Here is a 25,785-nt window from a genome sequence, read left to right on the forward strand (position 1 = left end):
GTTTCCCAGTCTCAAACGAAATGAACAACTCCATGTGGTCTGCTAATTGTTTCTGAAAAATCTGAGATGAGGGAGTGATGTGCTCTCCTATCCTAGCTGTTGTGGCTAGTAGTACTGCTATTTTTGATTCAGTTCAGGTTGTCCACATTATTCATGCTCGATTAGTAATGATCTGTTAGTAATGATCTGTTACCGCATTGATCCAGTTAGTAATGACATGTTTTTTGTCCACATGATCTGTTTGTGTCAGGCAAATTAGATAGTGTAATGAACCAGAATGATTGATTCATTTTAGATAGTAATGGTCGATTAGATAGTGTAATGAACCAGAATGATTGATTCATTTTAGCTGCGGCTGGCCACAGAATGACATTTGTTTTCATCACAGTAGTCATCTCATTTTTCTGCATTTTACTGCAAGTGTCAGCATATGTTCTATCTTATTGTTGCAGTGCACCAGTGCATCTTCCTAGCTATTGTGGCTAGTAGTACTGCTATTTTACTGCAACTGTATGCAAAGATACATGAGGTACATGTACAGAATTCATGCATGATTGGTAGGTAAAAGATTCTCAGTTTAGCCATCGATCTCATTGGTTGTAGATGGACGCCGCTTCGCTTGCCGCCCTTGTCTCAAAAATGCAGGACCACGTCGAACAAATGGCGGCAGAACTGAAGAACGTCGTGAAAGAAAACTTGAGTACGGAGGGCACCCCCGCCGATGTGGACCTGAACCGAGCTCTCCTTCAGGTCGAGAACATTGCTGGGGAATTGGAGATGCTCGTGTTCCAAGTGGAAGATGCGCTGCAGACAGGTGATGGCCGCAAGGAAGTGTCCGACACCATCACTTTGCTCGAGGAAGGGTCCGGTTCACAGGATGTCGACTGCAACGACATTGTTCCTGTGGATTGGAGCGCCGATGAGCTGTTGTGTGGAGATTCAGCGGACTCTATGTCAGTAGAATCCGATAGGTCGTGGCGTCTGCAGTAAATTGCTTTATGTAATTTGCTTTGCTGCAGTGGTAATAAACGTAGTGTTGTGTACTGGATTGTTGAGTTCATGTGTTGTACTGATATAACCAAACCATATGTTGCTTACTGTCTTTGTCTACTGTCTTTGTCGAATAAAGTGCTTGGTTCATGTATTTCATAGCCTTTGTCACATATTTCAGGAGCAGTATGGAGTATGCCCCATTTCTTCGGGGTGATGAAGATGACATTCCGTGGGATGATGTTGTGCCGCCCACTCAGGATGACTTCTTCGGGACGCAGCTTCCTACGTCCCAAGAACAGGCGCCGGAAGGACAGAATGAGTTGCCAGCGGCATGTGGTCGTGGATGCAGTTACACGATCCAGGAGGACCTTCTTCTTGTCAAGTCGTGGCTTAACGTGAGTATGGATCCAGTGGTGTGGACCAACCAGAGTATGGGTGCTTTCTGGCAGATGATCGAGACATTTTACCACGAGCACAAGGACTTCCCTACCACTCGGAACAAGAAGTCTCTTCAGGGTAGGTGGACCTTCGTCAACGGCATGGTGCAGCGATTCTGCAGCCACTATGCTAAAGCCCTTCGTAATAGGAGGAGTGGGATGACAGAGGCCGACACAGTAAGCATCATTAAATGCAAATGTGTAGTTTCAATTCATGATATTTACTGTGGCATTAAATCTGATGTCGGCCAATTTCAGATTGCTGCTGCATGTCAGATGTTCCAGGCAATTGAGAAAAGGGAGTTCACATTGATGCCCTGCTGGGTCGAGTTACGCCACCATCCTAAATGGCAATCAGAGTCGTCTCGCAAGAAGCAGAAGACCGCGGCACAGGGAACCCCGGTATCAACACAGGAGGGAGAGACCTCCCCTGGATGCATCGAAGGTGAAGGTGCGACGGCAACGCATACCAGCGGGAGCAGCCGGCAGAATCGGCCAGCAGGCCGCAACAAGGCAAGGGACCTCGCTCGCGGTTCGGCTTCATCAACATCGGTCACAAAACCAGTGCTTGAGATGTTTGACAGGCAAATTGCGGTGAAGGAGAAACTTGAGAAGGAACGCGCTGATCGCTTTGCAGAGATGTTGAGAATTGAGGAGCAGAGGTTGCGCCTTGAGGTGGAGCGTGTGCAACTGGAAAAGGTCAAGGAGGAGAGGCAAAAAATCAGGGAGGAGAGGGAGATCATGAGCATGGACATTTCGCAAATGGACGAGGACCAGCAGGCATATTACAAGAGCCTACGCCGAAGCATAATAGCAGCTCGCCGAGCTGAATCTGCCCCCCTGAGTTTTGTTGCCCATCTTTGCAAACAATGTATCCTTCACTGTATTTACTTTTCATGCAAACAGAATTTTCCTTTAGGGATGGAAGTGGGTATGGTACTTTTTATGCAAACAGACTTTTCCTTTACTGCCTGGTACTTGTTAAGCAAACAGAATTTTTGTTATTGTGTGTTCAATAGCATGGACCTGCTACAATTTGTATTATGTCCATGTTTCAGTATGCAGGTTTTTAGAATATATGGTACTGTATCCTGGACAATGAACTTAGAATAGATTGTGGCCGATTGGCTCGGATTATTGAATTCTCCTCCTGCTGGACCTCCTGTGCTGCCATTTCATTTCGCCGTTGCAAGATAATTCATGAATTTTTAGTGCACTTTCCTGGTATGGGAAGAGGTCGCAGGGGGCGCAAAAGATTGGCTTTCTGGGTGCTCTTGCTCTGGTCCACCGCACCTGCTTGTTCTCTTTGCCACCTATTGAGCAAGCACATCTTTTACTGCTCCCATCGAGATGCATCAGTGGTAGGAATCTTTATGTGAAATACTTGCCAGCATTGGGCGTTTGCATCATAATTGGTCGTGTGGAAACCCCACTGAGTTGTTTCAGGAACAAACTAAAATCATTTGTTGTTCACTTGGCAAATGAGAAACCCCAAATATTTCATGATATTTAGTGTGGCTGAAAGTTCACTAGGACACAATGAAGCCATGGAAGCGACATAATGGAACCATGGAAGGCCACATTAGAATCTACAATGCCTAGACATATATTTTAACACGATGTAATGTGACACGATAGTACATTTATTTAAGAACATGAGGTCTATTGACCTCCTTCCATCTGCCACAGGTGCTCCACAATGTCGTCACGGAGTTGATGATGCGTTGGTCGGCTTCTAATTTGCCCGTACCTTTCCACAAATGCTTCAAGCGGGGGGGTTGGTTCGTGAGACAGCACCGTGTCCTCGCCCGAACCCTCGTAGACGTATTCGAGAGCCCCGTCCGTTCTCTCATCCTCGATTATCATGTTATGCATGATGATACACGCTGTCATTACGTCGCTGAGGGTTTCTTGATCCCACAACCTCGCCGCTCCACGGACTATGGGAAACCTGGACTGCAACACTCCAAATGCCCGCTCAACATCCTTTCGTGCAGCCGCCTGCTGCACCACGAAGTGTTGATGCTTCGGGCCTACTGGAGCTGGTATGGGTTTCACAAATGTCGCCCACTCTGGGTAGATCCCGTCTGCAAGATAGTACCCCATCGTGTAATGGTGGCCATTAATAGAGTACTGTACCTTGGGTGCTACTCCCCCAGCAAGGTTGTCAAGGAGATGAGACCGGTGCAGCACATTGATGTCGTTCAATGAACCTGGCATCCCGAAGAAGGCATGCCAAATCCATAGGTCCTGCGATGCCACAGCCTCTAGAATGATAGTCGGTGCATTGACATGGCCCCTGAATGAACCGGACCACGCTGTGGGACAGTTCTTCCACCTCCAGTGCATGCAATCGATGCTTCCAAGCATCCCGGGGAACCCTCGACGCTGGTTCATATCCAGCAATCGAGCAGTGTCCTCCTCGTTCGGCGCCCGGAGGTACTCGTCACCGAACACCTCGACAATGGCCCGCACGAAACGCCGCATGCTCTCGATGATGGTGCTCTCCCCTAGCCGGAGGCACTCGTCGAGAGAATCTGCAGGAGCATCGTAAGCTAACATACGGAAAGCGGCAGTTACTTTTTGCAGGGGTGACAGCCCAAGCTCTCCGGCAGCGTTCCTCCTTTGCTTGAACCACAGGTCATGGTCCTCCACCTCCCTCACAATCTTGCAGTACAAATCGCGATTCATCCTGAACCTGCACGGCAATGGATCAGTAGTAGTTCATAAATCGTCCTTACGTACACCAACGGATAGTGTTACCTGCGCCGACAAAATGTAGTCGGGGTACACTGCGGACTCAGCAAAGTAGTCGTTGTACAATCGATTGTGTCCCTCCTGACGATTCCTACGGATGCGCCGGTGCCCGGGGACGGAGCCGCCCCACGACCCTCTGGCCGAAGCTTCGACGTCGGCATGCCATGCGGCAAGCGTCGCTAGGACCAACTCATCTTCCTCATCGGACGAATCGGTGGAGAAGCATAACTCTCTCATGTACTGCTTCCATGTAGCACGAGGCTCCATTTCGTGGCTTGCAAATGAGAGCCCCTCTTGCACCTATATATATTGCCCGGCCGAACCTTCCAAGAGAAGACACTTGTGCTCCTTCCCTTTCAAGCCACTTCGTCGGAGGCTTCGGCCGCAAGCTTGCTTCATCCTTGCTTCGCACGATTCCTTCTACTGCAAGACACCAAAATTTATGTTGCAAGAAACCAGTGCAACAGGATGCTACGTCGCCTGTTATGTCGGTCCGATGCTCAGTATATTGCAAAATAGGAAAGAGAAGATAGAGGATGAAATAAATGAGATTCTGTTGGAGATGAAGGGAATGAGGGATGCTGCAATAGTGATAGGGGATGCTGTAATAGTATTTTAGAGGATGAAATTTTAAGGATTCTGTTGGAGATGGCCTTATCAAATACAAAATTATAAACTAATCTTCATGTATGTACGAAGTTGTTTCTTACTACTGTATTTATAAACTACTGATTATACAACGTATTGGTCAATATGTATATGAGATACCATGTTCAAGTAAGGAACAAGCAAAAAAAAGGGAATAGAAAAATCACTCCATGTGATAATTTACCATTTTATATCATTTCTCAAACTGTTAAATAACTATGTGCACAGTTCATACCAAGAGGAATTTCCAGTATTTCAGAAAATAGTTATTTTTCTATTTGCAGACCATACAAATGAAAATTAAGAATTTGATATATTCTCAGTGTAACCATGCTTTCAACATAAAAAATAAATTAAAACACAATCTCAAACAATATGTCAATCCTTTACATTGCTAGTCCGTGTAGGCGCACGGGTTGATTGGCTAGTAAATCTTATAATTGGTATCAAACAAAGATAAACTTTCTGTTTAAGTGAAAGTAACCAAAGAGTTGGAAGTTCATGATTGTCAAGCTAAATAGATCTTGATAATGACTCTAATAATTATGTAATCAATTTAACAATAGTTAGCAGCTATATATCAAGTTAAAAGTAATCAGAACAAGACTGAAAGAACCTCAAGGATCATAGGCAAGCGATTTCTTTCTTTCAGGACTGCACATGGGGCTTCGTTAATGGACTGCACATAATCATCTCATCATCCAGGTGTGCAAAACTGGATGCTGGCATTACGAGAGATCTTCCCAAGCCTCAAAACCCTGCGTCTAAACTTGGCCTGCTCAAGACCATCCATGGAAGGCACAATTGTTATCATCTCCAACGTCGGCGCATTCTTGAGCAGGATCTTCACCAGTTCAAACCCACTTTGCTCTCATCAATGTGCTCCATCCTGACCCCCTTGAGATTCTTCATCATCACCCCCTTGCCACGCAGCACACCACGACACTCTCCATCGTCACTACACCGTCTCCGTTTGCACTGCGATGGCTGCAACAGCAAATAGCATCGGTTTACCGTTACAGTTCAACAGAGTTAGCAGAGCAGTGATCAGAAAAAAAAAAAGCATATCTCACCACGACAGACACGGAGAGATCTTCCACATTAGGGCAATTTGAGAGCAATGGTGCAATGGATAAAGCACCTTCTTCCCTCCTCTCTATTATGCATGCCAATCGCCTGACCTTGTCTAACCGCACCTTCGAGCACTCCTCAGGACGTGCAAACTGCTTCAAATTATTCGCAATCCAACAATTTAGATTCATCAAACACTAAATTACTACACCAGATCAAGAGTGTGTGAGATATACGGTATACCTCGATGCACCAGGGTGAAAGAAAGAGGATCCGTACATTGCATGCCAAAGTAAGAAGCTCTCTAAGAGTAGACGTCGGGAGCTTGACCTCTGGCTTCTCGATGGCAAGAAGGACTTCGTCCAAAGAAGCGGCGCCATCGATAGTGTGCCTGGTTGCCATTGCACCTGAGTAGTGGAGAGCGCGCAACTCCTGCATCTCAGAGACGGCAAAAGACGACTCCTGCGTCCAAGAACAGTCCGTGACAGCGAGCGAGCAGAGCCTCGATGGACCGGCAAGGCGGAGTGCACCGATGCGGCATTGTTCAAGGATCAGGTTGCGGAGCTCCGTGCAGTGCGAGAAGACGTCTTCAAAGAAGGCATCATCCCCAGTGAGAGAAACAGAGGCGAGGTGGAGGCGGGATAGGCGGGTGAATAGGGTGAGCGAAGGGACTAGGGAGCGGAAGAGCGTAGTGGTCAAGGCGAAGGGTCAGGGACGTGAGGTTGGTGCAGGCTAAGAGTGAGGGCGGGAAGACGGCAAGGCGGGAGCGGGGCAAGTGGAGGTGGAGCTCTAACCGCTCGACACCGCGCGCCGCGGCGGCGGCGAGCCACGAGGCGAGGTGGACGGCCGCGGAGGCGGCGAATGCATGGTCGAAGAGTCCCTCGAGTGCGAGTCGGAGGCGGCGGAGCGGGTGGTGCGGCGAGCGCGCGAGCGCGGCGGTGGCAGCGGCCGCAAACGCTGCCCTGCGGCGTGGCGCGGCCGGGAACGCCGCGGCGAAGTCGAGGTCCAGCGCGGGCGCGGCAGCCACCGCGCCGCGCCACCGGCGCGAGATTGAGGAGGCCGCCACCGCGGACCTGAAGGGCAGCTTCGACACGATCAGCCCCAGCACCGCGTCCCGGAACCCCTCGAACGGGTCGATGCCACCGCCTCCGCCGCCGCCGTAGTCCTCGCGGGTGGCGTAGAATTGCGCGTAGGTGAGCCCCGCGGCGTGGTTGGGGATGAGATGCGTGGTGCGCATGGCTCCGCCTCTCCCTGCCCCGCGCGCCGGCTCTCGACTCCACGATCGGGGCAGGCGGGCAGCCCTTCCGGAACTGGAAGGTAAGGCTTTCCACAATGTGCCAGTGAAGCCAGCAAAAAGAAAAAAGGGGTCTCACATGAGAAAAAAGCATGAACTCTCCAGGCTGCAACTTAAAGTAAAATACCACTCCTTTTTATCAACCATCCGTTTTATTCGTACGAGGAAAATCCTCTCTCTCTCTCTTTCTTCCCTCCGTCTTCAGCAAGAGCAAAATTCCCGCTGGATTTCTCTCCCTCCCAAACAAATTGAATGTCTTACTCCCAGATCTTGCTTCTGTAGCTGTTTTCGTGGCCGGATCTGGTAGCATCGGACTACGGCGCGCGGTGAAGGAGGCGTACGGAGACCAGCGGCACCATGAGAACTGGCTGGCGGCGGCTGCGTCAAGAAAAGGCTTCCTGTGGATGAATATGTATGTTCCGGCTTAAAGCGTCGAGAAAAGGTGAGTTTTTCTAAAGTTTTTTATGTTAAAGTAACAAGGCAATTTATATAATTATAACAAGGCAATTTATATAATTATGTCGCGGACTAGGGATTCTTTATCCTAATTTTTTTTCATTGAGTTTTTCGGAAGTTCTAACGAGACATACTTTTGAAGCATTTGCAAATACCTCTTTGATTTTTTATTTTTTGCAAGGATATCACTCGAGTCATTTTTGCAATTTTCTAGTTGCAAACTTGCAATAACAGGAGTAGTGGTTTCTTTGTAATTATCCTTATACTTTTCACGAGAAATGCTCAAAAACGAGTGTTAGCAAATCTAAAGTTTGCTACCAGATATAAGCCCATCTGAATCTTTTGGAAGATTTAATTTTATAAAAAAAGTTTTTAACACTATATATATAAACACATAGAATAAAGAATAAACAGTTTTATCCTATATTATATCTTATTTACTATTTTTCTCTTAAAAGATCGTTCAGCTACACCTAATAACAACGGTTCTCGATAGTTTGCAGGCCGCGCAAGGCTTTGTGGCGGTCGCGCGGAAGATTCTGACAGATCGTGGCGGCACAGGGTAAAAGTTGCCGTTGCTTATAGCTGAAGTAATTTCCTGACATGCATTAACGCCTTCGATTCATGAGGCAATTGATATATTTTTATAGTTTTTTCAGTCTTTCCTTCACGCTTCCACTTCATCCTTTGGAGCAATGTGTATCTTGCTCTGTTCAAGTCAATCGATCAAATTTAACTTCATTTATAGTTACTGCTGATGCGTCTGATATGCGGTACACCCAAAAAGATTGCTTCAGTTCAATCAACACAACATTTCAACATTGCACACTACTATCCAACGTTCCCAGAAGCAGACGACGTTCAATTTCTCCTTTCCCTCTCTTTACAATGAATGTGACTATAACTATTGAGAAATTATGTACTTGTATCAGAAGTGTACAACATCGCAGGCGAAAGTTTTCAACAAACTCAGGTTTCCACACAAAAAAAAAAAAAAAACAAGAGAACATCGCCGCAGCACCTAAAATTAGACATGACATCTGGTATCATCACCACTGATGATCCGCTTATTGTTCTGTGGTGCCAAGAGGGTGGTCGATTCCTTACATCTGGTGGTCGATTCCTTACATCTGGCCCATCTCGGATTACAATGGTCCTCTTTGGTCCAGAACTTGGCAACCAGCATCTTTAGGAAAGCCCTGAAGTCAACAACAAATGAAGTTACAATCTCCCTGCACAAGATTGCCATGCGTTATTAATAGCATTATAATTTGACACAATGATAATCTTCCTAGGACCATGAGATGATTTGACAATAGTAGATTTGAAGTTCAACCGCTCTTCGGATCACAAGTTTCAGAAGTAATGTACTTCTATTATGATAGGATGCATTTGATTGGTGCAATAAACCAAGATATGAATTAAAAAAGGACGGGATTGAAATCCAATGAAATCGATGCTCTTCTTTTATGCAGTGAATCTGTAAAGTAGGAACTCATGCACAGAAGACATGCCTTGCAGACATTATCATAGCATAAACCCTATTTTTGAAAAATAAAATTATCAAAAACTTAACGCCTAAAGGACATTAGAATAAATAGCTATGGTTCAAGTTGCAATCCACAACAACTAAGAGTGTTACTGGCCACCAAATTGAAGCCCTACTTGATCATTCTCATAAGTATTATTTATAAACACCAGCCATTCGATGATCTTGTTTTATGTTAATTAGTTAGTGTTGAGACTTTGAAGTACCTTATGTTCACACAATGACACCGAAGTTGATGCCACTTTGAGATACTGAGAACCAAATATTGTTCGACAGTTCACATCACTCGTTAAGCACATTTATTGCATCATAAGACATAGCTCACTGGGAATTGGGAAGGAATTGGAAGCATTTTGACATTTGGATTAGCAGCATAGTAAACTAGTTTACGTTGCAACCTTGTAAGTCATGTAATATTTGACTCAAACTTAGCTCATCCTTTCCCATCATTCATTCAAAATGTTTTATGGAAGCAATGGAAGGTTACCTTACCGAAAGTTCACATCATTTAAATAACTAAGGATGCACCCAAGGATGATTCAATAATCATGAGAATACAGTACGAACAAAGGCTGCATAAGGAGGGACAAGACAACACTGACCAAGGATACACCCAAGAATGCATTCTAGAAGACTGTTTCCTTAGTTGATTGGTCAGAACGGCGTTGGCACATGAGTATATAAGGTTTATACATTTGCTATTCTAGATTAGATTCAGATTGTTCCGGGTAAAGGACTTGAAGAATCTCAGTTATCTGAATAATCAAGAGTTACATCCTTCTAAATTTAGCATTGCAGGAAGCCAGTAACACATATATGGAACTTGGACAAGATGAGAAATAAAAGGACCTGATACAATTGATTTCACAAAGACAAATGCTTAGAAGAGGTGCAAGTGCAACATCTAAAGGCTCTACCATGTGGGACAGATCCAGGTCCGTAGGTGTCCATGGCCAGGGTCAGGTTGGACATTAACAGTTCTGAAGCTAACCACAAAATCAAGCACACTGCAGAGTTCACACAATTAATCACAAGAACTAAGAAGGACTTCATGGGGCACTCGAGTTGCATATTACCCTAGCAAATGACTTGAGCATTGCAGACAGAAAAAAAAAACAGAGTGAAACATAGCGATGGATAATTACTAAACATAAAACTGCATGGTTCTCATACAAAGCAAAAGAGAATACTTACAGAGGCGAGCAAGGTGAACGACCCCCATTGACATAGTAAACAAATAAGTATGAGTCATAATGTTGTCCTCTTATGTAGTAAAACATTGGAAGTCTTCTGACTAGCTTAAATAGCATCTTCTTGTAAAAGCTGATAGCAGGCTGGTTATATGAAATGACATGCAAGTAAACACCCCTGCAATTTGATATGCTTGCTGCATATTTAATCACCTCTTGAACCAGTGAAGACGCTGCAAGTGAGAATTCTTATAAGGATTAACAACATCACAAGCGACAAACTGTTAAACTAAGATGAGGAGACAATGTAACAAACCTATGCCGAGGTTCCGGTAGCTATCCACTACACCGAGCGTCAATATATACACAAGTGTTAGATCTTTGCGCGAACTGTTATACCTAAACAAGTCTTCAATCTGCAGATTGAAATCATTAGCTCCACCAAGCTCACCAGTTAGAGAATACCATTTTCTGGACCTCCAGTATGGTATACCTCGCTATCTTTAGCGGCGATCATCCTTGTGGTTACAAAACCTATTATCTCGTCCCTGCGCTCATCCGATCTGCTGATGTCTACAGCGCCCCAGGAAACAATACCATGGCCGTTGACAACGTTCAAGAAGAACTCCCTCTCGTACCTGAACAAAACAAACAAAACAAGAATTAGAGGATCAAATGGTCCAATAATGGATATTCGTCAACAGGTCGCAGAATTGGTAAGAGTAAGTAAACTCCCAGGTGATTCATAACAGTAGAAGCAAGAAAATCGAGCATGAGAAGCATTCGCTTTCTGTAGCTACCTTATGGGAAAGAGAGCGAGATGAATCTTCTCGAGAGCTTCGAGGTCGGAGGGTTGGATAGGGCGATACTCTATGGTGGGATAGATTTCGGATCTCGGGTCCAACATGAGAAGCTCCGGCAGCGGCGACGACCGACCAGGTTGTTCGCCGGGAGGCCTGGGACGCGTCGCCTGCGGGCACAAGGGCTCCGCGCTTCGAGGCGTGCCGCCGCGTCCGCGCGCGTCAGGCGCGCCACGGCGAATCGCAGCCGGCTCGGTGGCGCCGCCGCCGCGAGGAAATAGGGGAGAGAAGGAGACGCGGCGCCAGAGACCAATCAGCGAGTGGGATAGAGAGGAAGGGGAAGAAAGGGAGGCAGCGAAGGGCCGGATCGCGAGGGCGGGAGGGAGGGGATGAGGTGGTGCACGAGCGGCAGCGACCTGGACGTGGAAAGGAAGAACCGAGGAAGGGAGGAGGGAGGACGCGAGGTCAGGAGGCTAATCGGATTTGGGTGTCATACTGTCATTAGCTGAAGCTAAGACTAACCCCCAAGCAATTCCTTTCACAGTCTAGATTCCTGTTGTAAAGAAATTTTCGTTTTTTTTAACATTCTAACGATTTTTCTTCTTTTCTTTCACAATTTCTCTCGAAGGAAGCTATTAAAAATAAGAGAAAATAAAAAAATAAAAACAGAGAAAAAATCGAAAAGACAATAAAATAAAAAAATATATATAGTTAGAGATGCTCTATACTGAGACCGGATTCGTAATCCAAATAGGCACTCTTTCTTTTTCTTTGGTCAGCGCCATTCTCCAGAGCATTGCTTTATCCGGTCCAATTTACTCTTGAGATTTCTCTAACTGATTTAAAATTTGTATTCAAATCACAATTTCTGACTATGTAAAAAAATATTTAATGCTCCAATCCAAGTCTAGCCAATTCAAATTCATATCGTGCGGGAAGTTGAATTATGGCTCGCAATACTGAATCCATGTCATAAGATCAAAACAGAGACTATGATGCAACAAGGTCGTTCGGGACGATAGGTAAACCGATTTTTAAACCTATTTAGTCCCCTCATACAAAGGTGAAGCTAGGTAAAACTAGGTGGTGCATTAGCATCAGGATAAATCAAAAAATTAGTAGTAATTATCTTATTTTAATAATATATATGCCAGGATAAATTAAACTTTAAGACTGATGTTACTTTATAGTATGTATTTAGTATCACCATCATTTAAATTCTAGTTTAGTCGCTACACTCATAGAAGCTCGAGGACATAGATATCATGTTTCAAAAAGGGCGTGGAGGCACTTAAACTTGGTCTATGATGCGGTCTGCTTACTCAATTTAAAAACATATGGTTTCTTTTCATATTGTTGACCTAAACCACTGGTACGAATATAAGTTTTGTATTTTGGTCATTGGGTTAACTCAAAACTTAGAAAAATAAACTAAAGATTCACTTCTACCTAATTAAGTTAAAAAATTGAACTAAGTAGTGATCACAACTACCATTGGATATCTACTTGTATTCGTAGCCACTAGTATAAACCACTAATCTATTTTGCCAGGGACACTCGTACCTTTTTCTTCCATTATTGCTTTCTAATATACCCAAGGAATGAGGTGGCATACATACCAAGGCAAAAAAAAAAAGTGTATTAGTTTTTCCTTGAGAACCGTCACCAAATATTGTAAACCTGGCTACAACAAAGGTGGATCTACAAGGGGGGGGGGGCGCTCAAGCCAAACAAAGAATAGCCCGTACTTGTCTGTTAAAAAAGGAGAAGAAGAGAGTGGAAGGAGAAGAGGGGGTATAAGGCGAAGAATGAGATGAGCCCTGTCCATCCTGTGACATAACAGAGTTTTATTCGCAGCCAACAACGAACATTAAGTTCACGACCTCCTTACGATGGGGATTCTGTAACAGTGGTTGTGCGGTGCCCTTTGATGGCACGTCATCGCTTCATGACTGTGGCAAACTGACATCCTGAAATCATAGCTGGTGTGAGGGTGTAGCAACATAAGACCCGTTTGACTGATCACAACCTTTGTGCTACGTGCACATCTAATTTTAGATTTTGAATCTAGGACTGACTGTCTAGTTTTTGTTTTATTGTGGATCTTGCTTTGGTCAGACTAGGGACCTTGCACATGTTTCAGAATCTAGGACTAAGTTTCCTTTGGCCTTGTTTTTGGCACCCAGTTGTCTCGTAAGCAAAACTTTGTTAATGAAACTATACTTCTCGGTACAAAAATAATACCCAGTTGTCTCATAAGCAATACTTTCTAGCGGGCCCTCGTCCTCACCGTCGGTGGTGAAAGGTAGAGATGAAGGTGGATACTGGGAGGCATAGGATGAGACGGCGTGGCTAGACGTGATGGCTCGTGGGTAGGACGAGCTATCGAAGGAGCTGTTGGTGACCAACAACCAGCTCCACGAGGACGAGGTAATGTTTCATCCGTTCAATTGCTTATAGTATTTTCAGCAGGCTAGCTAAATTTCATCCTTTATATTTTTATTTGGCTATCTACTTTAAAAGATTCTCTCTATATTTCTGTATATTTCAGCAAACTGTCCAAATCACACTCTTCATATCCTATTACCTATATTTTATTCCTAACAGCTAGTTTCTCCATGTAATTTAGAGTTTTTGGTAAATTTAGAAATTAGTACATCAGTTTAGATTAATATTCATGATTTTTTTTAATTTTTGGGAATTAAATTTATGCCCTAAAAATTCAAGCGAAGTACAACAGTAGTTAAATTTAGGGAATTTCATTTAAAACTTGTAAGAGATTTTTAGTTGAAACTAGTTAAAATGGATTCCCTATTATTTATTCTACAAGCACAAAAATCAATATGATTTTAGGAGATTTAGAAGTTTACCTTTTCAATTTATAAAAGAGAGGAGAAACAATAGCGATGGCTAAGTAGAAAGGGGACGCTATTTTTACCGAGCTAGTAAGACGGGATTCTTGGTGGATGGTGAAATTTGACGATGGCAAGCTGCATGGTGTAGCTGCTGGAGCTGCTCTTATGAGTTTGTCTGCTTCACAGTCACGAAATCTGTGAATAGTATGGGGTATCGTGATTAGGGTGAAAATTTTCTGGAGTTGCAGAGATTAATTTGTGCGACGGTCTATACAGGATGCCCTGTAATTGTTGTACCTAGTAGTCTGGACAAGGAACTCAAATATGCTAGAGATTACAGTGGAATTACCCTCCTGTACCATTGAGATATCTGCAGTTTTTTTTTTTTTTTTTGCTAAGCTGTAGATTGATGAAGTGTGTCACGTTTATTTAGGACTGGAGAGTTAGGATGGTGAATTTATTCATCTACCACGAAGAAAGAATGAAGGATAGACTTATTCAATGTTAAGTAGCCACTGCGTTGACATGATAGCTATGTGAACTACTGTTGTTGCTAATATGCAGTAGCATATGACATGCAAGGTTTACCTTACCGACCGAAACTCGGTTACCGAGCTCCAGCGATAACCGAAAATTCGCGGTTATTGCGGTAACTGGTCGAAAATTCAAAAAAAATCTGACAAAATTTATTTGGCAAAATTTGAAATTTGGAAGAAAAAAATTGCGATTTTAGCCGTCCGGTTACCGAGTGGTTTTTGCGATTTATCGAGCGGTTTTCTCGAATTTTTCGTATTGTTAGTAACCGCTCGGTTTTTTTAACCGCTCGGTTTTCTCGATGTTTCGAGCGGTTTTCTCGATTTTCAGTGAAATTCAACAAAAAAAACCCAAAAATTATCTCAATCTTGTAAAATCAATAACTAATTCATCTGAGCTTCAAATCAAGTGAAACAAATTTTTTTGGTTTTCTTGTAACATGATCTACATGATAAAAGTATTTATACTCATAAAAAAGTTCAAAATTTTCTGTGAGAAATTGTATTTGTTAAACCAAGTTAAATGCATAGTTTACTCTTTGCTAATCTAAAAATCATGAGACTAATTTTGTTAGTCTTCTTATATGATCCTATGTCTTTTAAAAATACATGAACTTATGAATTAGTTATTGTAACATGTATGATTGTGTAAATGTGTTGCGACTAGATTAATTCATAATTGACCCATCACACCTCAAAAATTAGTGAAACCACTTTCATTAGCTTATTTATACTATTATTTACGTAGAAAAAATAATAGTAGACATGAAAAAATTAATTACAGTGATGTTTCTTAACATATTCACTTTATGTTTGTGAACTTTGTAAAAATTATAGAGAAATTAATAAAACTCTAAATAAAGTGAAATAAATTTTAAAGATCCTCTTAAAATATGTTTTACACAAGAAAAATATGTGTTTGCATGTTAAATTTTTCCTTAACATGAGTTAATAACTGAGCCGCACGCTTCATTTTTTTTTCATTTTTTTCAAACTTCCTCCCTATAGAATATGATGCAAACGATATTATTTTTGAAAATGTTTTTCACAGAAGGTCTTAGAATTGTGTCTAGTTTTTTAAGATTTTTTTAAATTTTTTATTTATTTTTTTGAATTTTTTGAATTCAAATTCGGTTACCGTTCGGTTTCTGAAACCGAACCGGACTGAGAAGTTCGGTTATCGTGATTTTTGAGCGGTTACCATCGGTTTTTTAACCCTGATGACATGATGTCCAGGTGTTGGCACTACAAGCCATTTATGGGGGCGATATGGTAATCTTGGGAGCCAAGATGGTGGTGAGCTCTTTTATGCTTGCAGCTTAAAGCATTTGCCACATGTGATGTTAACAAGTTTGCTGCTGCGGTTGGATCCAAGTACATGTGCTCCTTATTATACTATCTCAGCCAAGTGGCTGGATGAACCAAAAATTCCGTACCTATGTGCCGTGGTTGATGAGATTTGGACTGAACTGCCAGAGCAAGAAGTAGTGTATAGATAGGTGGACTGGCTGAATAGCTCTTTGTGGGCTTGCATTTCTTTGAATTACAACATAATATTAGCTCCTGATAAAACTTCAGGTGTTGCATATGAACGTGCTATCGCAAGAAAACTTCTCGTTGGTTCTACTATTCCTTTGATGCAAAGTTACAAGATAACTGCGGACGGGCTGATAACTCAGTGGTAAAAGTCTATAGTGCAGGAAGCGGACGGGAGTTCGGCTCCCTTTCCACACCCCCAAAATATCTTAAAGAAGACCAAGAGATATGTGTATAAAAAAAAGTTACAGTGCGAATAGGTCTCACGATATATTTCTGCAAAGCTACATGAATGTGGAATTTGTCTCAGTAAAAACGCTGGTAATTCCCTTAAAACTTATCTAATTAGGATGTTGTGTTTGGCTTTGCTGACTTATATACCTTTTTCTTCAAGTTGCTACTGCTACTCGTTGGTCTATTTTGTGCATGATGTACCAGGTGCGATAAGCACCAAACCTCAAGAATTATGATTACCTCAAACACATCATAATTTTTTTGAAATGAAATTAGGAACTGGAATAAGGAAAAAAAATCTTCTTTCATAAAACAGCTGTGTTCAGGGGCTTCGTCCTGCGGTGCCCGGAGAAGGACTGACGGAGGAGGGGCACCGTGTGGAAGAGCTTCTTGGACACCCCTTCGTCGCGGGGAACTCCCTGGTGGTGCACCACCAACGAGTGGCTCACCAACTATGACGATGAACTCACAAGCGAACGGAGAGGATTCCTCTAATCGGAGATCAACGGTCCGGATTAAGACGAAAATAAAATCTTGAATTTTGTGGACCGTCTGATCAGTGAAGATGCAAACCAAACTGGAACATGAATAAAATAAGAGGTGGCTTAATCATGAGGGCCAAGATAACGTGATCAGGACTCGGAAGGATGAGTAAGAGGTGGCTGACTCCCAAGCCAAATCTGGTGATCAGCTGCAACTGCTTTGTGACGCAAAACGACCAGCTTCAGTTGCCAGTTTGCCACTGCAGTAGCCAGCTCCAATGGCTGTTTTAGGTGTCAATAAAGTGGGCCATGGCAACATGATAAGATTTGATCAACACTAATAAGATGGATTGTTCATGCACTGTGTAGTTTGCATGCACACACTTTTTTCATTTTTATATTTCTTAAATTGATAACTTGCAAAAATAAAAGTTTATTTTGAAAAATGACACATCTAGACTCGTAACACTCTTACAATGGGCAATACATTTATAAAAAAAAAGAAACACATCACCCTTTCAATAAAAATAAAAATATAGCATTTCAGTACTTTCAAAATTCAAAATACTATCAAAATAGTGCTATGGGCTTTGGGTTATGTAGATCAAAAATGATGAATGGGATTGTGGCACTCTACTCGCCGCCAATGTGGTCAAAAATGCAAAATGTTCGTGAAAAATGAAATGCCTTATCGGCATCTTTTCTCTTTCAGAAAATTTATGAAAAAAAAACTTATGGTGTAGAGGATGCTATAGTATAGTTCTCCAAAAGATTTCAACTCAAACAAATACTTGTACAATTTGTCCTTTTTGTTTCTTATTGTACAAATCATAGTTTTGTCTAAAAGTTTTGGAGAGCTATATCATAATATCCTTTACACCACAAAAAAAAATCAGAATTTTTAATGAAAATTTCAGTAGTGTTTTTAATTTTGAGAGTAATAGAATGTATCAATTTTTATTTTAAACCTTTTGCCCGTTGGATGGGGGATATGTTCTTGTCGCCCTTCCAACGAGTTATAGGAGTCTAGATGTGCAATCTTTCGAAATAGACACTTATTTTTGCAATTTTTGATTTAAGAAATATAAAAATAAAAACAATTCAAAGTACTCAGAAGAGAAAAACACAAATAATCAAGAATAAACATAAATAGGCCCGCATTCACATGGGCCTTCACAACATTGAGGGCCTCACCGACAGATGATGGGCCTCGCATTATCGGCCTTCCACCAAATTATGCACTCCCGCGCCTTAGCCCAAGCTTAAATGTACAGTTTTGTTGCCGACGACTAATCCTGGTCGTAAAATTGTGCTTTGACCCAGTAGCAGAGTCAACTAGTAGTGGTTCACCACGGAGCACTTCTCCCTGATCTCCCCCTCGTTGCCGGTGAGCACCTCGATGGCTCCCATCTTGACCATCGCCGCGGCAAACTTGGACTCCCAAGCTTGACCGACGGCGGCGTGGAACGCGACGATCCCTGCCGTCCAGGGGCTGTCGAGCAGCGTCTGGTCGGAGGTGAACGGCACCTTGTACGCCAGCACGTTCTTGAAGTACTGGTTGTCAAAGCTGGCCGGCGTCTTCAGGTCGAGCGGCACCGTCGTGAGGTCTTCCATGTCGCCCGTCGACGGCGGGCACCGCCGCTTCAGGTCCGCCGCGTACGCTGGGTCGATGGACGGGTCCGTCCGTCCGGGCTCGCCGCCGAAGTCGTACAAACGCTGCGTGAACGACGAGCAGTGCGACCGCCCGATGGTGTGCGCGCCGGAGAGCGTCACCATGTCGTCGGACGAGAGCCCCTTGCGCCTGAAGTTCTCCACGAGCTCCCCCACGGTGAAGGTCGGGGACGGCACATTGTCGTCGAGCACCTCGTGCTTGTTAGAGACGCGACCATCGCGGCGGCCCGAGGGGACGCGGTAGTCGATGCCGCCGGCGAGGTATGCCCCGTCGCGCGCCGCGAAGGCCACGATATCGGCGCAGGACACCGTGCGCGGGCAGTGCGCCTCCACGATGGCCTTGGCCTCGTCGATGACCTCGAACCCACGCAGGCTCGTGTTGTTCGCCTGCGAGTCCTTCTCCGCCTCGTGCCCCGGCGTCGAGTCGATCAGGACCGACGCGTCACATCCCTGCATACAACAAGCGTACACATCATTAGCATCACTAGACATAACAACACATTTGATTATGTTGCGTTGGCGAAATCGCAAAGCGCGCGAGAGGTGTGCTAACTGCGTGTGCGTGCGTGCCTAGTTGCTTACCCTGACGAAGCAGTCGTGGAAGTGCATCCTGATGAGGCCGGCGGCGAGGCCGGGGTCCCTGGCGACGGCGCGGCGGACGGCGTTGCGCACGATGTCCTCGGCCTGGGGGCACGTGTGCTTGTAGAACCCAACCTCCAGGGGCGGCGACGCGCGCGCCACCGAGGAGGCCACCAGCACAGCACATGCAAACACTAACCACGACCTCATCGTGCTCACTGCTACCAGTCGATCACTGGACTGATCGATAGCTAGTTAGCTGGACCGATGCACTGCAGCTCTTAACTTCACAGGTCTTTAGCTATTTGGATGAGGAGAGACGATGGCCAACGGACCGCTATTTATACATGCGCAAGACGTCTAAATAACATCAGTATGGCCCATGAATTGATGTAGCAGTGAGGAATTGTGCGTGCATTATATGATCATAGCGTACCCAGTCAAGAAGACCCGGTCCGAGCAGTAGCCAGGTAGCCTCGATCCGTTTACCCAGTAGCCAATCCGGTGTTTAATTATCCGGCAAGAAGCGTGTGTTCATAATACGCATGCATGGACCGTGTCGCGTCAGCATTTTTTCCTTTTTTCCACGGATTTATATCAATAAGTTTGGTGCATGCATGTTGTGTAGAATACGTCGGCTGCAGTGAGAAAGGGACGGATCCGTGCAACGAAAGCTAGCCTTGCGCAGGATCGAAGAACTGGTAAGAGGGAGTGCAGACAATTTATATTGCCCTGCTAACAAAAGAGTGTCGTTTTGTAATCATCAACGCACTATTTTTACCACTAATTGTAGTACCAACTATATGTAAAACATACAGAAAATTTACTTTCATAACCGAAAAATCAACGTGCATTCTACTCCACAACTGGAAAAACACCGAAAGTTTACCCCCATCATTGAAAAATCAACACGCCTTTCACTTTGAAACTAAAAAAGGCCCAGGCTTACTCCTACAATCGGAAAAGGCCCAGGCTTGCATTTAAATAGTGATTATTTCCTTTTCTCCCCTCCAATCCCTAGTAAAACCACTATAGATATTCAGATCAGGACTTATAGTTAGTGTCGATGGGACGATTGAGAGGGCCACGAATTTCTCCGTCCGCCGTCTCATGTCCAGCGGCCACAATTACGACGTGCCCGCTATGAGAGACAGCTTCCGCTCCGACATGGCCGACATTGTCGCGCTCCCGGCGGCCCTGTCTGGTGGGCACACACTGGGCTTGGCGCACTGCGCGTCCTTCAAGAACGGGCTCAGTAGGATCGACCCGACCAGCGATTTGGACCCGTCGCTGGAGCCGAGCCTTGCGGCGTCGCTGACGAGCACGTGCGGCAACGGCGGGGATGGGGCGACGGCACCGTTCGACGCGGTGAGCGAGGCGTTCGACACTGCATGCAGCCGCAAACTTGAGATCAGTGGCTCCCTCCACCATTTGGATGGCGACAGGAAGAAGGAAGATGGGAGGTGGAATAATTTTTTGGTTGTGCGAACCAAAAGAAATTATTATTTTGGGTATCTGTTTATGTTAAAATTATCTCCTGATATACCGTACCACGTCTGCACTATTCCTGATATGGCAACAATTAATCACCTGATATGGCGCCCGCTTGATTGCCTCAATCTCCTTATATGGCGCTGCCCCATCCATTGTCATATTAACCAGCATTAGTTAGGCACTTTTATAATCTACAAAATGTATTCCCATATATAGCTCACGTACATGCACTTGTAACCATATAAACACCTTGGTATATAATCAAACGATTCATTGTCTGACCATCCAATTGTAGTTGTGCAGATTCAAATATAACCTATATGTTTTCCGGTCACACTAAGTCATATTTTCCAGTCATGCAACATATATTTTTCGGTTACGATGACATATATTTTGTGGTCGCTCCAATGTACCTTTTTCGGTCACGATAATATATTTTTGTTTGTTACGCTAACATATATTTTCCGATCACAGACTAGATTTTTTTATCAAGTAATATGTGTTTTCCTGTTTCTTTATGTGTATTTTCTTGTTTTATAACATGTGTTTTCCAACTTTACTAATTTATAATATGTGTTTTCTATTTTATAATAAGGATTTTCCGGTATGAGAATTCCCTACTTTTCCCACCTTGTGGACTTGTTGAGCCGCTCTGACAGGTCGGATTGGTCCGAACGCCGGCGTGTGAAATATTAGTTAACACACATCACGTTACGTGTCCTTGTAATATTTTGAAACTATTATTCAAGACGAATCTAGTTGTATGATATATTTTTAAAAATTTGATCAAAATATTCAAAAAGATATTAATAGTCAAAATTTAAACACATTGATTGAATGCAATCCAAAAGGACGCTCTTTTGACTAGAGCCGTCCACCTGACGATTTCTCAAACTCTTGGAACAACCATTTGCATGCGTAACAGAGCTCTTTATACAAAATACTTGTCAAGGTTCTGAAAAAAGCGTGAGTTCGTGAGCTTTTGACATGGTCGATGGGGATGCCGCGACAAAGACGTGTGTGTTCAGAGTACGTACTACGGCAGGTTGATTAAGTTTTTCTCTTGTTTTCGTTTACCTTGTAGCTTGCACTTAATCAAAATTCAAAAGATTCAAAGTCCAAAGGCAGAAGAGTACGCATCCAAATTAATTTATTTCATCTTGCAAAGGACTTAATTACGTGCATGATCGGATGGATGCGCACCGATTGTTGCGGCGTCGGACTCGAGCTCAGCTCCTCGGCGTCGGGATCCGGCTCGCCACGCGGCTAGGAGAGGGTGGCCGTGATAGAACGCGCGAGCCACGACATGGCGCGTGCGGGGTGCGGGACCGCGCGGGAGGAGTGTAGTGTCCTGCGGAGAGGAGGCAGCGGCGATGGCGCCGCGGAAGGAGGGCGGGGATCGAATTGGGAGGAGAGGAGTGGGGTGGGAAGAAGGAGAGGGATGCATCGACGACCGCTCGAAACCTCTCGCGTAAGGAAAACACGACGGGTCACGCGACTACCGATGGAGACGACGTCGAGACCTCCAAGACCTTGTGCGTGACACGTGCTTCGTCTGGATATGCCAACAGTTCGTTGATGTTTTGAGAGGGCTCAAAACAGAAGTAAATTATATATAATTCTATCTAAAAATATTCTTGTAAGTTTTTATCCATAACATTCATTTTATGATTTAATAGCTGAACCGAAGAAGAATAAAGAAAGAATAAATATGTATTATCACGGGAGAGAAAGTTTTTTATGATAGTTATATAGAATTTGACTCACTCCAAAACCTTCACGATAAGGATTAGTATATATCATATTGATGTCTTGTGCATGCAACACTGAGCTAAAAGCTCATCACAGAACAAACCGAAATGGAGCTTAATACGCCACTAAATTTTCAAATACTTGAAAGTTCAGACATATATAAGACATGAAACCATACGCTTTCAATTATTTGACGAGGTAACCTACTTCGGTACTTCCTATCATCGTGTTACATGTGATTTCTTCGTTTGGGCCTACATGTAATATTGTAAAAGAAAAGGACGTGCAATAATCTTGTGTAAAGAAAAGAAATCAATCAAATATAAAGAAAGAAAACGAAGAAAGGAAAAGAAACAATGGCAAATGAAAAGAGAGAAGGAACTACACGTATTGCAGTTGGCTAAGGCTAAGGGAGGAGCTAGCCAGCCGAGGCTCAAACCCTGCTTCTGGAAAAGGCAAAAAAAAAAAAAAAGGCTAGGTCAAAGAGAACCTTTTAAAAACTGAAAAAAGATAATAAAAAGGTTGCATCGCATTATCGAAAGCAAAAGGTTGCCAAAATATAATCAGAACCCGGAACCCGGTAATGATTCTCAAAAGGCATTATATTTGGTCGGTAGTGGTAGGACTCGGATGATCAAGCGCTTACATCACGATGACGACATGTAATATTCATTATTGCACAAACCAAACCAAACGACACGATGGTGTACATCACTTCTCGTTGGCTCTTGAGCACTGTTGTTCCATACCAATCAAAGCTTAACTAAATCTGTGCTAAACAGTTAAAGAGTACCCCTCCTGTCACAAATACTTGATATTTTGGATAAGTTTCGATCAATTTTAAAATACTTAGTTTGAAAACATAAAAATTATATATGTATATTTGACTCAAAAAATACTTTCATAACCCATATTTTTTGGATTTTATAAATATATTATAGTAGAAAATAATAGTCAAAGATATATATTAGAAACCGTGTCATATAAAAAATATTTTTGTATTTTTTATAGGAGGAAATACTTCTGTTTTTCACTACTGGCCTTTTTGGGATGGATTGACCCTTTTGTATGTGCATTCTAATTGACCAAAGATATTTGCCACTGGTGTCACCCTCTTTTGTATGTGTACCAAACAAACGACTCGGCTTTGCATCAAACACCTCCAGCTTGCTCTATCCTCTTGTAGCTGTTGCTAATAGTAATATAACGATTGATGCCGTCCGTCCGATCAGATCGTTCTTAATATCAGCCTTCGATTCTTAATCGGACGGGACGGATTCATTCGTCTTGTTACTCATAGCAGAACGGCATTGATGGGCCCGATTTGGAAGTAGGTAGAGACTGGGTCCCCATCCGCGGCGCCGAGTGGGCCCGCAGAGCCCATCTGATCCAGTAGGTCATACTGGGCCTTGTTATCCTCTGTAAGGCCCCACAGGCCCAGCTCCTTCTCCAAATTCTCCAACCACCAATCGTTCGCCTCCTCTGCTTCGCTAGTGCTGACGGCGTTGTGCGTACATGGCACTGTTGCATCGCCATAGCGCGCGGCTGAGACGTCCGGCACGTCCGGGCTGTCGCCGTCGATGAGGCCCCAGACCTCCGGATCGATGTCGATCTCCGGCAGCTCGAGCAGCTCCCCCATGTCGCCGATGCACGTCGTTAGGGAGGACGAGGAGCACGGCGACGGCGGCATTGGCGCCGCGGCGGGGAACGCCCCCGCGGGCGCGTCCACGAGCATGTCCGAGATGTCGATGTCTCCTGATTCGAAGGGAGATATGTCGATCATATCGGGCTCGTTGCTCGTACCGCACTGCTCGCCGGCGACGCTGCCCCCGGAGCTGTTGTTGGTCGTCGTTGAGGAGGACGCCGCGGACGAAGTGAGGGGCGCACCGTCGTTCTTGGCGCCTCCCTCCTGCTGCTCCCTCTGCGCCACCTTCTTCTTCAGGTGCGTGTTCCACACGTTCTTGATCTCGTTGTCCGTCCTCCCCGGCAGGCACGCTGCGATCTTGGACCACCTGAACAACAAAAAATCGATCCAAACATCGATCAGTCTCTTAGACCCAAGAACACCTGAAAACCTACAAGGAATCGAAATCTCCTGTGCAGCGACATCGCTTACTTGTTCCCGAGCAAGCCGTGCAGCTTTATGATGGTCTCCTCCTCCTCAGCGGTGAAGTTGCCGCGCCTTAGGTCCGGCCGCAGGTAGTTGATCCACCGCAGCCTACAGCTCTTCCCGCACCGCAGCAAACCTATCCAAAAAAAAAAAAAAAAAAACAAGGAATCGATCAACAAACACTAGAAACTGACTGCGAATCTCCCATCTGTTCACTGTAACTCTCCCTGTACATTTGCGATGCCCAGCTAGTAGCTACCTGCTTGCTTGGGCAGTACGCGCCAGTTGGCGTGGCCGTGCTTCTGTATGTAGGCGATGAGGCGCATGTCCTCCTGCGGCGTCCACGAGCCCCTGTTCAGCCCCACCTTGGCGCAGCACGGTGCTCGGCCCCTCCCCATACCTCTCTTCTTCTGATCTCTCCCTGTCTGCTGCCGCGTTCCTGCTTCGCCGAAGCTGTCACTCCCCGAGGCCTGGCTGGATTGGACGATTCAGAGCACAGAACACGGACCGGGAGGGGCACGGGTATATATGCCGCTGGCAGCGCTGTCCGGTCCTGACGCGATGATGATGACTGGTGACAAACCCAACAGTTGCGCGACCCTACCCCCACCTCCGAGACTATTGCGCCTACCAAACCCCTGTCCCAGGAAAGCAACGCCCTGTGGACCGGGAGCTTTGCGGGAGTGAAGCCGTTGGTGGCTCAGGTTCCTCGGCGAGGCCCTACGGGCTGTTGTTAATCTGGTTGTTCCCTCATGTTGGAGTTAGTATGCCTGGTGATCTTACACGCGTACCTACTGAGTAGAGATGGATATAGAAAAATTATCTAGTTTAGAAAAATTCAACTTAATCAACTTAAAATTTCAACTACTGTAGGAAAGTTCTCGCATCAATTTCTTTTACAAGCATTGGTAGCTTAAGATTATCCTCAGCCGTCGGGATGCACATGGATCGAAACCAGACAATGGGCACGGATCAATTCATTAATCCACCATAGTTCAATTTAATCAACTAACTAAATCCATTTTAATTCAACTTAATCAACTAACTAGAATAGATTAATGGATCGATTCATACCCATCCCGACAGCTGAGGATAATCTTAAGTTACTAATGCTTGTAGAAGAAATTGATGTGAGAACTTTCCGGGAGTAGTTGAAAAATTTTAAAATGCTTGCCTTTTTCGTATTGGATTGTGGTGTATATTTTGTATGCTATCTTCAAGTATATCCTCTACTATTTGTATTTGGAATTCTATCTGTTAATTTGAAATCAAGTACCTTTTTCATTAGTGAAAGTGAACTCGTATTATGTATACTAATCTGATTCGAATTGTATCAAATAAATG

At 44.3% G+C, this 25,785-nt stretch overlaps 4 protein-coding genes and 1 pseudogene across 5 annotated transcripts; all 5 read right to left on the reverse strand.

Annotated features, from left to right (window-relative positions):
- Nucleotides 1-3,092: 3,092 nt before the first annotated feature.
- Nucleotides 3,093-4,454, reverse strand: LOC133918047 (uncharacterized). The gene is made up of 2 exons (XM_062361817.1): nucleotides 4,194-4,454; nucleotides 3,093-4,097 (listed from the first exon to the last, which is right to left on the reverse strand). Exons 1-2 carry the CDS (start codon nucleotides 4,452-4,454, stop codon nucleotides 3,093-3,095), a joined length of 1,266 nt encoding a protein of 421 aa, XP_062217801.1.
- An 879-nt stretch (nucleotides 4,455-5,333) lies between these two features.
- Nucleotides 5,334-7,556, reverse strand: LOC133917675 (F-box/LRR-repeat protein At3g59190-like; annotated as a pseudogene).
- An 874-nt stretch (nucleotides 7,557-8,430) lies between these two features.
- LOC133919560 (histone acetyltransferase MCC1-like) lies at nucleotides 8,431-11,630 on the reverse strand. 2 transcript variants are annotated; one of them, XM_062363985.1, is made up of 5 exons: nucleotides 11,196-11,630; nucleotides 10,889-11,033; nucleotides 10,712-10,811; nucleotides 10,400-10,628; nucleotides 8,431-8,888 (listed from the first exon to the last, which is right to left on the reverse strand). In XM_062363985.1, the coding sequence occupies exons 1-5, from the start codon at nucleotides 11,300-11,302 to the stop codon at nucleotides 8,684-8,686; spliced, it is 786 nt and encodes a 261-aa protein (XP_062219969.1). In that variant the 5' UTR covers nucleotides 11,303-11,630; the 3' UTR covers nucleotides 8,431-8,683. The 2 variants fall into 2 exon arrangements, with proteins under 2 accessions (XP_062219969.1, XP_062219968.1); XM_062363984.1 differs by having other exon boundaries at nucleotides 8,431-8,855; nucleotides 11,196-11,447.
- A 6,312-nt stretch (nucleotides 11,631-17,942) lies between these two features.
- On the reverse strand, nucleotides 17,943-19,404 carry LOC133919561 (peroxidase 5-like). The gene is made up of 2 exons (XM_062363986.1): nucleotides 19,089-19,404; nucleotides 17,943-18,956 (listed from the first exon to the last, which is right to left on the reverse strand). Exons 1-2 carry the CDS (start codon nucleotides 19,293-19,295, stop codon nucleotides 18,171-18,173), a joined length of 993 nt encoding a protein of 330 aa, XP_062219970.1. The 5' UTR covers nucleotides 19,296-19,404; the 3' UTR covers nucleotides 17,943-18,170.
- Nucleotides 19,405-22,835: 3,431 nt separating this feature from the next.
- On the reverse strand, nucleotides 22,836-24,954 carry LOC133919562 (myb-related protein Zm1-like). The gene is made up of 3 exons (XM_062363987.1): nucleotides 24,701-24,954; nucleotides 24,448-24,577; nucleotides 22,836-24,343 (listed from the first exon to the last, which is right to left on the reverse strand). The coding sequence occupies exons 1-3, from the start codon at nucleotides 24,837-24,839 to the stop codon at nucleotides 23,626-23,628; spliced, it is 987 nt and encodes a 328-aa protein (XP_062219971.1). The 5' UTR covers nucleotides 24,840-24,954; the 3' UTR covers nucleotides 22,836-23,625.
- Between the last annotated feature and the right edge of the window lie 831 nt (nucleotides 24,955-25,785).

This window comes from Phragmites australis, chromosome 5 (assembly GCF_958298935.1).
Source record: "Phragmites australis chromosome 5, lpPhrAust1.1, whole genome shotgun sequence".
In the NCBI taxonomy this organism is placed as follows: Eukaryota; Viridiplantae; Streptophyta; class Magnoliopsida; order Poales; family Poaceae; genus Phragmites; species Phragmites australis.

Excerpts from the sequence above, each read along its gene's own strand:
- LOC133918047 (XM_062361817.1), bottom strand. The coding sequence starts at position 4,454 with ATGGAGCCTCGTGCTACATGGAAGCAGTACATGAGAGAGTTATGCTTC. Across the intron at positions 4,098-4,193 it reads ACTACATTTTGTCGGCGCAG|ATTGTGAGGGAGGTGGAGGA; the intron begins GTAACACTATCC and ends TTGTACTGCAAG.
- LOC133919560 (XM_062363985.1), bottom strand. The coding sequence starts at position 11,302 with ATGTTGGACCCGAGATCCGAAATCTATCCCACCATAGAGTATCGCCCT. Across the intron at positions 10,812-10,888 it reads TCGCCGCTAAAGATAGCGAG|ATTGAAGACTTGTTTAGGTA; the intron begins GTATACCATACT and ends TTCAATCTGCAG. Across the intron at positions 8,889-10,399 it reads CGTTCACCTTGCTCGCCTCT|GGAGATTGTAACTTCATTTG; the intron begins GTAAGTATTCTC and ends AATCTTGTGCAG.
- LOC133919561 (XM_062363986.1), bottom strand. The coding sequence starts at position 19,295 with ATGAGGTCGTGGTTAGTGTTTGCATGTGCTGTGCTGGTGGCCTCCTCG. Across the intron at positions 18,957-19,088 it reads TCCACGACTGCTTCGTCAGG|GGATGTGACGCGTCGGTCCT; the intron begins GTAAGCAACTAG and ends TGTTGTATGCAG.
- LOC133919562 (XM_062363987.1), bottom strand. The coding sequence starts at position 24,839 with ATGGGGAGGGGCCGAGCACCGTGCTGCGCCAAGGTGGGGCTGAACAGG. Across the intron at positions 24,578-24,700 it reads CGTACTGCCCAAGCAAGCAG|GTTTGCTGCGGTGCGGGAAG; the intron begins GTAGCTACTAGC and ends TTTTTTGGATAG. Across the intron at positions 24,344-24,447 it reads CACGGCTTGCTCGGGAACAA|GTGGTCCAAGATCGCAGCGT; the intron begins GTAAGCGATGTC and ends TTTGTTGTTCAG.